General features: G+C 49.7%; 1 protein-coding gene across 1 annotated transcript in view; it reads right to left on the bottom strand.

Annotated features, from left to right (window-relative positions):
• LRRC48 (leucine rich repeat containing 48) overlaps positions 1 to 11,397 on the bottom strand; it is a 15,603-nt gene that overhangs the window by 1,670 nt on the left and 2,536 nt on the right. Inside the window, exons 3-10 of the mRNA XM_010133928.1 lie at positions 10,545 to 10,711; positions 9,838 to 9,984; positions 8,555 to 8,674; positions 7,548 to 7,660; positions 6,090 to 6,264; positions 3,337 to 3,468; positions 2,065 to 2,135; positions 1,222 to 1,345 (exon numbers count right to left, since the gene is read on the bottom strand). Of these exons, the coding sequence (XP_010132230.1) occupies positions 1,222 to 1,345; positions 2,065 to 2,135; positions 3,337 to 3,468; positions 6,090 to 6,264; positions 7,548 to 7,660; positions 8,555 to 8,674; positions 9,838 to 9,984; positions 10,545 to 10,711 (1,049 nt within the window). The remainder of the gene's footprint in view (positions 1 to 1,221; positions 1,346 to 2,064; positions 2,136 to 3,336; positions 3,469 to 6,089; positions 6,265 to 7,547; positions 7,661 to 8,554; positions 8,675 to 9,837; positions 9,985 to 10,544; positions 10,712 to 11,397) is intronic.

Raw genomic sequence — 11,397 nt, 5'->3', positions numbered from 1 at the left:
CGGCTCGGGCTGGCCACACCATGGCTGGGACAAGCCAGGACGCTGTTGCTGTTGCACGATCCCCAGTGCGAGTGAGGAAAGAGGCAGCTCCCTCGGCCTCGCCTGCCGGCAGGCAGCAAATGCTGGCTCTGGAGGGCTCTGCGGCAAACCGGGGAAAACTGCTCTTGAACGGTGCTCTTGCACTGGTGGCACTGGTGGTAAATCTTCGGGTTTTGGAGAGTCTCAGCTTCTAGCTGAAGCAGCATCTTCCCCCGTGGCTCTAAAGGGAGGGTGGCTTCATGAAACCACGATGACCCTCCTCCTGCCCTGCAGCCGAGTGCAGCTGTTGACCTGGTGAAGATTGCTTTGGGGTGGAAGTGGACGGCAGCGAGGCAAAATGGGGGCACAGCGTGGGCCGGAGCTGCAGCCATCTGCACGGGCCATAAAGCAGGGAGCTGCCCCGGGGGCTGAGGGGTCTGGTTTGTGTCTGTCAGCTCTTGATTACCTGGAGGAATGGCAGGGCTGGGCAAATCCAGACAGAGCAAAACCGCAGCGAATGCAAAACTCGAGTGGTTTAGCCATTACAGGAAGGAATAATGGAGGCAGAAAGGTCAGCGGCGCTGCTGACTGGAGCACCGCAACGATCTTGGTGTTTTCTGAAAGGCTCCTGGGATCTCTGCTGGCACAGCGAGACTGAGGGCGCAGGAGAAGGCTCTGTTTGAAACGTCACGTCCTACCTCCAGAGCAGCTCCCAGGCTGGGGAGCTCCAGGAAGGGCTTTTGAAGTCGTTGAGGTTTGAGGAGGGCACAGTGGTGCTGGGATTCTCCCGTGGCAGCGGGGAGAACCTGAACAAAAGCAGCTGCGAGGGCAGCAAAGACGTTGCCTAGGTGCCTGCTGGGCTGGGGCTGCCTGGGGATCAGCCGGAGACGGGAGTTGTGCTGGAGGCAGGAGGGGGTTTCCTCAGCACCTCTCCTGGGCTCTCCACCAGCTCGGGCAGTGCCCGGGGAAACGGGCAGTGCCCGGGGAAACCTGCAGTGCAGTTCTCCTCTGTCCTGGGCAGTGCTGATGTCTGAGGGCACTGCAGTCCAGCCAGGTGGCTGGGGCCGCTTGGGAGGAGGATTTGTGCTGGTTTAGCCACAGCTTTAGCTGTCCTGACCTCCTGGAAACCCTGTTCCTTCTGAGAAGAGGCTGTGGCCTCCTCACCAACTCCCTAGCTGAGATGAATTATTTTGGAGCCCTCACCATTCGAACATCAGCCGGCAAATCCTCGTCGAGCTCATTCTTGGCCCATTTCTCCATTGTGGTGATGGAGATCTCCAGCAGCTTTTCGTGGTGGTGGTTTTCCAGGTCCCGGCACTGGGTCATCGTACAGAAGATGGTTAAGGAAAAAGCTGACCACACCACTCTTAAGAGAAAAAATTACCTGCTGTAACTAGAGACTGAGCGTCCTGCCGCAGCTGCTGCCAGAAGCTGCTGTGGTGTCAGGATATACTCCTTCTGCTCTTAATTGCACATTGGGTCTCATCCTCACTGCTGTGTATCACGCAGAACTGAGAGTGAGCCCAGGTTGGTGGAGGACACTGAGGGAGGCCTCCCAGGACAGAAGCTGAGCCCTGAAATTCTTTGCACCAGGCCAACAGATTTCTGTAGTTGAAGCGTTTTGGTATTCTCACCTCACTTTGTTCCAGAAGACATCAACAAGACAAAAATGAAGGGCATTTAAAGAAACTTCAGCAAGAGTTGTAGATGGTTTCTTGGTTGCTAAGGCAAGAATGTACCTAGAAAAGACCCTAACCAGACCTTCCCTGGGTGGAGGGGAGAGGAATGTTCCCAAGGGGGAGAAAGCTGCATATGTCCTACAGACTCTCAGCACAGGAGAATTTAGCTCCTTTGTGCTCTCCGGACTCCACAGAAAGAAGCCGGGCACCTTAAACGGCCGATCCTGCAAAGCTGGGGAAAGATGTTTTGTGTTGGTTTAGAAAGGAGCAAAGCCGTGTTCTACACTGATGGCTCATTTCGGGATGTGGGGCTGAGATATACGTACACCACCGGGAGGTCCCGGCCAGCGTACCAATGAAAGGATATGTCTCCTTAATGTTTTCAATGAATGTTGATGTCATGTCAGCCACGTTGCTTTTAAAATCCTTTAGTAGTTCCTTAACAGAGGGAAAAAGAGGAAATATTACAATTAGAACTTGCACAGACGTACAAAGGAGTCAGGGTGTCTGGGAAGAATCTACAACTGATTGTAATTTGGGCTCACTGCTGTTACTAGCACTGCCTCGAGCGTTTGAAGTGTTTTGAAAGTGCTGCAAGTTCCTTCCTCCTTTGGGTACAGAAAATGAGAATCAGTTTGTTGGTGGGAAGCAGACTGCGTGATGCCTTCACCCAGCGTCTGGAGCAAGGCAGCTGACCCTTCTTTACCCTCCCCTGAGCACTGCATGGAGACGGCTGTATTCGCAGACGCCGCCACGCTGCAGCAAGAAGAGCCTCTCGTCGGAAGCACGAGCACGGCCTGGGCTTACCGCAGCTTTGGGTTCAGTCCCCAGAAAGTAGAGCTGCTGCTGCTGCTGCCAATTACCCCTCTCAGAAATGGCTGGTGGAGAACCTGCAAAGTGTTGCACTTCAGCGGCGTGGTACAACAGTTCAAACACAGCCACCCGGAGAGCAACGCTTCTGCCTTCCACCCGGGGAGAAACACTTGTGCTCACCCCGTCAGGGGCTGCAGCTCCGTCAGGACCCAGCCAGAAAACACTAACAGGCACAATCCTGAGGCAGCGAGGAATCTGTTTCGAGCTGCTTCCTGTCATGCACGTCCACAGAAGTCAACCGCTGCATCTGCTTGCGGTGGAACTGATAATTTTTAAATAGATTACTCTTTCTTTTTTTTTTTTAACTGAAGATGCACATTAGCGGCCCTGCCCTAGTTTTTGAGGAAAAGTCTGGGGAGAAAAAAGGCAGCTATTATGCAAGCAAATGCAGTGAGCTGAGCAGGAGAGTGTGTCATCTTAGTCACAGCAGAGATCAGCTTCAAAGAATTACACCAAACCCGCACCCCTTGCAGCAGCTTCTGCACGCAGACCTGTAAAACGACAGGATAATCGTCGACGCTAAAGCCCAAGAAACCAGCCTGGCTGGGTGCAGAGGACACACCGTGCTCTCAGAAATCTGCTAAATGGATCAGCATCCAGGGCCTGATCTTGCCCAGATCAGCTCCGAGCAGAGAAAGAGCGAGACAGAACACCAGCCTGGCTGGAGGAGCTGTGCCCCCGTCTTTGTGCAAGGGGCTGCTAAACTGGGGGTGCAGCGCTGGAGAGGTGACCCCCGCCTGCTGGCTGCTGCGTGGCTGACCCTTACCTCCAGCTGGTCATCTACCCGTATTTCCAAGGCAAGGAGGGCTTCTGACAGCTGATGAATGTCCTCCCTGTACTTGGCTCGTTTCGACTCAGCAATATCGTAACTACCGGCACCACAAACCTCATCCAGCCTCTAAACGCAGAGAGGGAGACATAAATTACATACAGTTTGTGTTCAGCACTCCATTGCAATTTAATTAACTTGTTACATATGTGAGGAAAGTTCCTGCTGCTGATTAGCTGCAACTAAATGTGATGATTCAGGAAGCCTCCAGATTTACAGGCTGGGCAGTCAACAGCGCGGAGGTGCGCGGCTGTGCTGCCGATCCGGGGGGAGCTGCTGGAGGTGGGGAACGCGCTTCCTCAGCCTCCCGTCAGCAGAAGGCTTTGCCCCTTCTGCGTGTCCAGCTTTGGCTCCCCTCCTCACACATTTCAGGTAAAAAAAAATTAAAATATTAGATTCTCCGCGTTGCTGGCCATGAAGAAGAGATTAACACCGACTCGGTGGGAAGAAATGCCGCCCTAAATCCTGATCCCCCTGGTGCCAAGGAGAATCTTGATTGACTTCCGTAGGGTCAGGATTTACTATGGACTATTTAATATGGACTAGGTATCATTGCCTGCCTTCCTCTTGCAGCAAGGATTTATTGCCCTTCAGAATTAAATACTGACGTCAGTTTTGTATCAGACAAGATTTATGATTTCTCGGATCACAAAAAATCCTTGTGCTGAGCCCCGTATTATTTTCAAGTCTGTTCAAAATAAGTTAACAACGAAACATTAATAGGAGGGAAAAAATACACAGGTTTTGAGAGGTCTAATCCACTTCTCCTGGGAGGGAATGGAATGGGCTAAAACGGAGAATTCTGACAAAAACCATTGCCAAGACTGAAAACGGACTAGATCCCCCAGACCCAGTGTTAAAAGGGGGGAGAGTGAGGAACCTTCTTTCCTAACACGAACAGGTCTGGAGGCTCAGAGAGCTCCCCAGCCACTCAACCTGCTCCTCCGGGAGCAGCAACGTCAAAGTTCACGGGCTTTAATGCTTCTTTGTTCCGTAACCAACCTCAGAGCGCAGAGCGATGTCACAGGTAACCCAGCTTAGATGACAGGATCACAGCGAGTCTGCCAGGACCTCTGCACCTCCCGAACCCCCCCGTAAACGAGGGGGGAAATGCTGATGAAACAGAGCATGCAAGCTGGACACCGGCTCCTCCAGCATTCATACGAGAGCCATCACGCTGACCACTGCGTCCTGTTCCTGCAGCTCCTTCCCCAGCCTGCAGGTCCTCGGACAAAGACGAAGGGCCACAACTGGTCCCAGCCGTGTTTCTTTGGGTTTGATTTGGGGGGTTGTTGTTTGTTTGCTCTGGGAGGTTTTGTGTTGGTTGGCTTGTTTTCATGGAGGACACGGGGGGAGCGGGTTCAGTGAAGGTGCATCTCAGCCTTTCTGGTAAGGCTGCAGACTCCCGTCGGCTGAGCGCTGATGGGGTCGGTTTGCCAGCGTGAGTCAGCACGGTCCGAGAAGCGGGCGCAGGGTGGCTCAGCAGCCTGCCCGCCTCTGACAAGGCACCTGAATAACAGCGACCTGCTTTCCAAAGGCAGCCAGCGCTCGTGACTCTGCCTGCTGTCAGCTGCCAGGGACTTGCTCTGCTCAGCTGACTGTGTCACCAGGCTTTAGTTCCCCCCTCCCCTTATTTTTTCTGTGGAAACAAGATCACGATCCATCTATTATACGTGGTCAGAAAGGGATCCCGCTAGAAGCTTCGCCCTTAGCGGCCACAGTGGGTAGCTCCAGCTGAGCAGAATGAAAAAAGATAGTTTCTGCTTTAAAAAGAGTCAAAACACATTACAATCACTTTATCTCTTTTTTTTTCTAAGTTCTTTGAGCGGTTGTTGACAAAGTGAAATGAAGCAGAAAATTGCTTGAAAACAAACTGAATAACCCTGCAATCTCCTTCCTTTTCTTCCCCCTTTTTCTATGACAGAATTGCTATCGGAAGCCTCAAGAGAAGAGGCATGGCGTTAAATCTGACAAGTCTCTATATTTTAAACCAACTTCATGCAAAATACTTAAACTAAGCAAAAGGTTGAGCATTTCCATTTTTTTAAAGACCGGTAACTTTTCTGGATGGCAAAAATAAAGTGAAACACACCCCCCCACCATGTTTAGCCACCTTTTTTCTGTAAAGCCTCGAGCTATGACACGCTGATTTTGCCCTGCACGGAGTTTCCAGTATGGATGAAGGCTGTCAGTGTTAGCTGGCTGTGCTTTGCCCAAAGGGTTGAAACTTCAACCCCCTAAATTCTTTTCTTACCTAAAGTAGTAAAAAGCTTTTACCATTACGTTAGTTAATGACATGGTATCAGCTAACACAATTTTTCTTGGTATAGATTTATGCTCTAAAAGCCATGTAAAGGCAGTTCAGTGACTGAGCACTGGCAGAGGTCGCCCAGAGAGGCTGTGGAGTCTCCATCCTTGAAGATACTCAAAAGCTGTTTAGACAAACAAGGTCCTCTGCATGGCCCTGCTTGAGCAGGAGGGTTGGACCAGGTGACTTCCAGAGGTCTCTGCCAACCCTCAACCACTCTGTGATTCTGCCATTAGGGATCAAGTACCAATTCCTATTACGACAGTGTAAATCCAGAGTCCTTATCCTCATTTTAATGGAGTTACCCTCGCTGTCAGGTAAAATGCAAAGCTGGCATAGGATGTAGAGAAATCATGTACTGTACAAAGTATAACAGCATTACCCTTCTTTTCCCGTTTTCAAAGTCTACGATCATTTTCCTGCCTTCTTGCTGGTTGGCTGTTAACGCTTCATTAAGGCCTTCGTAGAAATCGGAGACTTCAGCTTCTCGTTTTTCATGCTCTTTCAGACCATAATGAAAAAGGTTCTGGCAAAAGGAGACAAACTCCTTCCTGTACGTGACACCAGAGTCAAAGTGTTTTGCTTGTTCAGTGGAGCAACACACTACGTTCCTTCTACCTCTGCAAATTTCAGCAACACGAGTTACAAGCTACCGGTATGTGAACTCTGTGCTTCTTGCTGGGAGCGGCTGCCAAGTCTTCCGTCTGTGGCAGGACTGGGTCATCCATCCACAATTTATGGGTAGGATTTTGCTGTCTTAAGGGTATGGAGGAAGCTGTGGGGGAAAAAGGCCTTGAGGACAAACAGGAGATACATGCACTTCTCTGCCGCTTCCGACACAGCAGCGGAATGGAGCCTACGACCCTATCTGTCTTCACAAGTGCGAATGCAGTGCCTGCGTAGTTAATAAATACAGCTCCGGAGCCTACAGCCAGAGCACGGAATAAACCACTGACTTGGTAGTGTCACAAAAATAACGTCAATTTTTCTTCTGCTATTATCTTGGCAATGGAATTGTTTCTAGAGTCTATTGTAGTTAAGCCGTGATGCATTTTTCCCCAACAGTGTAATGCAATTTTAAGGAAGGTCAAGTTACTGGCCTTGACAATGCTCTATTAATCTGAGTGAGAAAAGAAAAAAGGAAAAAACAAAAAGCGTCTGCTTGCTGATCCCCCGTTAGGAGCCGCGATCAGAAAAAAGTGCTGGCCTGAAAACTTCACGTTGCCAGCTCTGGCAGGTTGTGAGATACGCGACTCATCTCATTCTGATTAGTCTGTTCCTATCTCCTACCACTTCAATTTCAACCTGATTTTAGCGACTGCGCTCTTCCCGTCTAACCGACAGAGATTTATCTCACAGCTCATTTTAAACTTTGAGTGGATTCCAGACTGAGAGAAAATACAAAGCCTTGATTCTTGAAGGGTCAGAGAAGGCGGCTACCGAAACCGTGTTTGATTTGAGCAAGGAAGAGGAATATGGTAATTACAACGGGGAGAATTTAAAGCGCTGGAATCTCATGACCTGTTGGTGATAGAAACGAGTGCTTTTACAGACGGGATGTTTCAAGCTGAGTTGGCCAGCTTGCCAGTAACACAAACCATTTGTTTGTAGCCCTCATATTTCAGGAGATATCGAGCTTTAAGGCTGTCAGCGGTCTCACGGTCTTGCGGTGGTTTTTTTTGGTACCGTTCCAAAATGGAACACAGACTGTCTCAGATCTTAGATCAATGTAGCTTTCAGCCCTGGACAAAAGCAACGCATGGAGAGTCCCTGTGGATGCGCCTCCTTAACTCGAGGCATTACGGTTTAGCTGTAGGTGTGCTAAACCCAGAAAGGATATGCCTGCAGCAGGTCCCCCGCTCCAGGGAGCTTCGCCAGTTTGGCAGCTTCTGCATCCTCTGCGTACAGACTGTCAAACAGGAATGAGCCATTCAGGTGCTCCACAAAGGCTGCCTTTGAAGAGAATCACAGCAATGTGAGTCGAACCAGCAATGGAAGTAAAATAGAGAGCCAACCCGCTGCCGGTCCTCAGGATGTGTCTCTCCTATAAGCACTTTACCAGCAGAGGAACCCAGTGGTACCAACCCAACAGATAAACCAACCCAGGCAAAGCACCCTGCGACTGGCTGAAAGCCATCCTGGTTCACGCGTGGCTTTGCTGCTAGAACTCTCCAGCCTAAGGCTAAAACCACTGTTGAATCTTACATGATTTTATCACATATTTATTGCAATTGTGTCGAGCCTTTCAGTTGGGAGTCGGTGGACTTTAGGGAGGGACGGAGGGAAGAGCTGCAGGTGTCCTCCCTGCCACTTAACCACGTTCTGCTCTGCAGCCAGAGGTCTGGAATACAGAGCCAGGCCATAACTGACAGCACCATTCTGCCTGGGCTTGTTTTCAGTCTGTTCACAGCACCACAGTGGTCTCTGAAAGCCCTGAAGAGTTTCACCATAAAACTAATGAAAAGCATTAACGTAGTGTGAAGGAGAAGAAAAAGTCACTGCACCATGCAAATGCTAACAGTTCCCTCAGACCTGCAATTCCCTTAATCTCGTGTCAGGCTGATAGATCCTGGGCTATGATGCCCTATTTAGCTTCACAGGGTCTCTGTCCGCGGTTTCATTGTTCAGCCAAAAGAATTACGTTCCCCCACATCATGTGTATTGCACAGCAGTTCCTGTTCTCAGTCAAAAGATGAGATTCAGAGATCAGAGAGATTAATCCTAGACTTGGTTTTAGCACAGTCGATGTTAACCTCTCATTAAATCTCCAAGCAGGTACAAGCGAAATCAGTACGTGTGGTGCTTCTTTCTCCTGAGACAATACACAACCAGCCACCAAAAACACACCTTGTGGTACTCCAGCTCCTTCTGCTTCACCTGCTTTTCCTTCATCTGCGCCAGAGCCCGAGCCTCCTCACGTTCCAACGTCTCAGTAAGATCTTGATACTTCAAAGCTGCAACTTCTCGCTGAGAATTGCAAACAAAGACGATATTTTTATCAGATTATCCAGAGTTGCTCAACAAATCTGGGCACAAGCATTTGATCTTTCTAGAACATGCACCTGCGTGCCCTCTGCATCTCCATTTCCTTGTGGGCTTTTTAGTAAACTACTTTTGGAGTTTCTAATCCATTCCTCATCCCAGTTTTTGTTGGCATATTACTCCATCTGACAGTACAACCTGTGCCGATTCAGTCCCAGGAAGCTTTTCTCTCCCCATTTCCTCATCTTTAGGGTTGGTTGGTTTTTTTTAGCAGGAGGCCCTGTTTTGACTTCTAGAATTTGAGCTCTGATTTGATCAGCTAGTGAGTTTCATACATTTACTAGGGAGGAGAAAGCTCTTTGGTGGAGTGGTTGGCAAGGTAGTAGCCAGGGCAAGAACCTAATTAGCTGGAAAGTGAAGCTTGACAAATTCAAGTATGCAGTTCTATGACGTACTGTCTGTGAGAGCAGGGACTGGACTCAACGACCTGGAAAGCCCTCCCAGTCCTATGGAAGAGTGATTTATATTCCAAGTACAGCTCCTGCTCTGTGCCAAGCAAACCTACAAGTAATCTTTGGTTACTGAAAAAAAGAGCCCAAACTAAAAGCTCTTCTTTGTTCCTCTGAGCCCTGGGGTCAAAGCAGCCCCGCAGGTTACCGGTGCGGATGCGCTGTCCTGGTCTCAGAAATCAAGAGCGGAAAGTGCATTCGATGGTCCCTGCTTGCCTGGATGGTCCGTCCTCTGCGACTGAAGCAAAGTGCTCGGTGAGCAGCAGGACCACCAGCCGCCTTTCCCCTGGATCCATGTCTCAAGACCAATCTCCTGCAAGATTCCCCGATCTCTAAGGCGGTTTGCACTCCTGCTCCGCCTCTCCGCAGCAACGTTAACCAGGCCCCTCTCCCCCACGCAGCTGCGGATTTTCACATTGTGCCCCTGACACCTCTACCCCTCTGTCAGATCTATAGAATTTGGCCTGCAGGTTCACAGCTGTTAGGTGGAGGCAGAATAAACACTCCATGTTCCTGTAAGGCTGATTTCTGCAGGGAACCTGCCCTGAATGCCAGGATATTGCTGGCAAACCAAGAAAATTAATGCTCTGGAAGACGAAGCTCCCCAATTTCACACGCAGGGGACGCAGAAATGCTCACCGTGGCGTCACTCACGAGCTTGTAGTCCAAGTACTTCAGGTCTGGAAGATGAGCAACAACAAAGAGCGTGTACTGCTCGTCATCGCAGAGAGGGTTCCCCTTGAGATTCAGGGTGCGTAAGTGTTTAAATCTCCTGAGATAGAACACCTGCGTGAGGGGAAAGAGCCACTGCTGTGCTTCCCACAGCGGGGGAAACGCACAGCCTCGAAACTCGCTGCTCTTGGTACGTTGCAGTACGAATCCTGCTCTGCTGCCAAACACCAGTGACCTTAAATTATGCGTTTCAGGAAAGGAAATACTTAAATTCACATTGTGCATATATAAACGATGGGTGCAGACAGAAGGTGGATGAGTTGGGCAAACCAGGGGTCTTAGATTGGTCAGCTGCCCTCAAAAGAACCCCAAATAAATCCTAGTGTCCACTCCCTCCTTTTCTCCTGTGTAGCTACTTATTCCTTTTCCAGCTTTCAGGGGAAGCAACAGGAATTTTGCCATGGCTGAGAGCAGTAACAGACCCGGGCCCCCACAGGTCAATAATCTAGACAAAAAATGCCAGAACAGCTTACCGAACCCAAAACATACAGAGGCAGTGAAAGCCTAAGGAGAATTTCCTCCTCTGAAGAGGGGCTCGGACACAGGGGCAAACGTCAGCTTTGGAGTATCTGATCCTTTGACAGGGAGCATTTGCAAAGACAAGGAGCACTCACATCTTCCAGAGTGGTCAGGTTGTTCTGCCCTATGGAGAAAAACTGCAGCTCTTGCAACGTGTCCATGTTCTCGATCTTGGAGATTCTGTTATTGTAGAGACTCAGGTCCTGCAGTTTCACAAGGGAATCCAAGCCCTCAATTACCTCAATATTGTTGAAGGACAAGTCTGGGGAAGAGTTCAGAAATCAAAAGTTTTACAAGGAAAAGCTGAGTTATTAATAGCAGAACACCCTGATGCAGACCTTGCGTTTAGCCTGGTTCTGCAGTTAGGACTTCATGTGCAGTGTTTTCCTTGGGGGTGTTCAGTGTCCCACGGGAAAGGCTTGGCATTAAATCATCACTGATTCACAGCTCCTCCTTGCAGCTGTCCACACAACTTTGAAAGGAGAGGGAGAGTTGAAGGTATTCCTTGTAGGGTCCACGTACACATCCTGAAAGGGATTTCTACCATACGGGGAAACCCAAAATACAAGACAAGCGGTGGCGAAATGCCCTAAAAGCAGGGTATTTCTGTGACAAATTTGACCCTCCTTGCCTTGTTTCTTGCAGACTCTCGCCTGCCACAGCGATGCCCACTCTCACGGTCATTCCCATCAGACCAGCGTACGTCAGCTCACCCTCCCCAACGTCCTGTTCTCAGTGGAGCTATGCACTATATGTGGAGCTATATACTCACTCTAGCTACCTCACTCGATGATATTTCCTCTTATCCAGCCAGAACATCTGTCTGAACACCTACATTCATCATGACTAAGGGCAGCGTTTGCCCTCAGGCCAGTACTGAGTGATTCAGGAGGGTTGTCTGCATCACCTCAGCCCCTGGACAGCCAAGACACTTAGGCAGCAGCCGCT

The sequence above is a fragment of the Buceros rhinoceros genome, unplaced genomic scaffold (genome assembly GCF_000710305.1).
Source record: "Buceros rhinoceros silvestris isolate BGI_N320 unplaced genomic scaffold, ASM71030v1 scaffold20760, whole genome shotgun sequence".
Lineage (NCBI taxonomy): Eukaryota > Metazoa > Chordata > Aves > Bucerotiformes > Bucerotidae > Buceros > Buceros rhinoceros.
The sequence above is the reverse complement of the archived record's forward strand: the minus strand, read 5'-3'. Positions and strand labels throughout refer to the sequence as shown.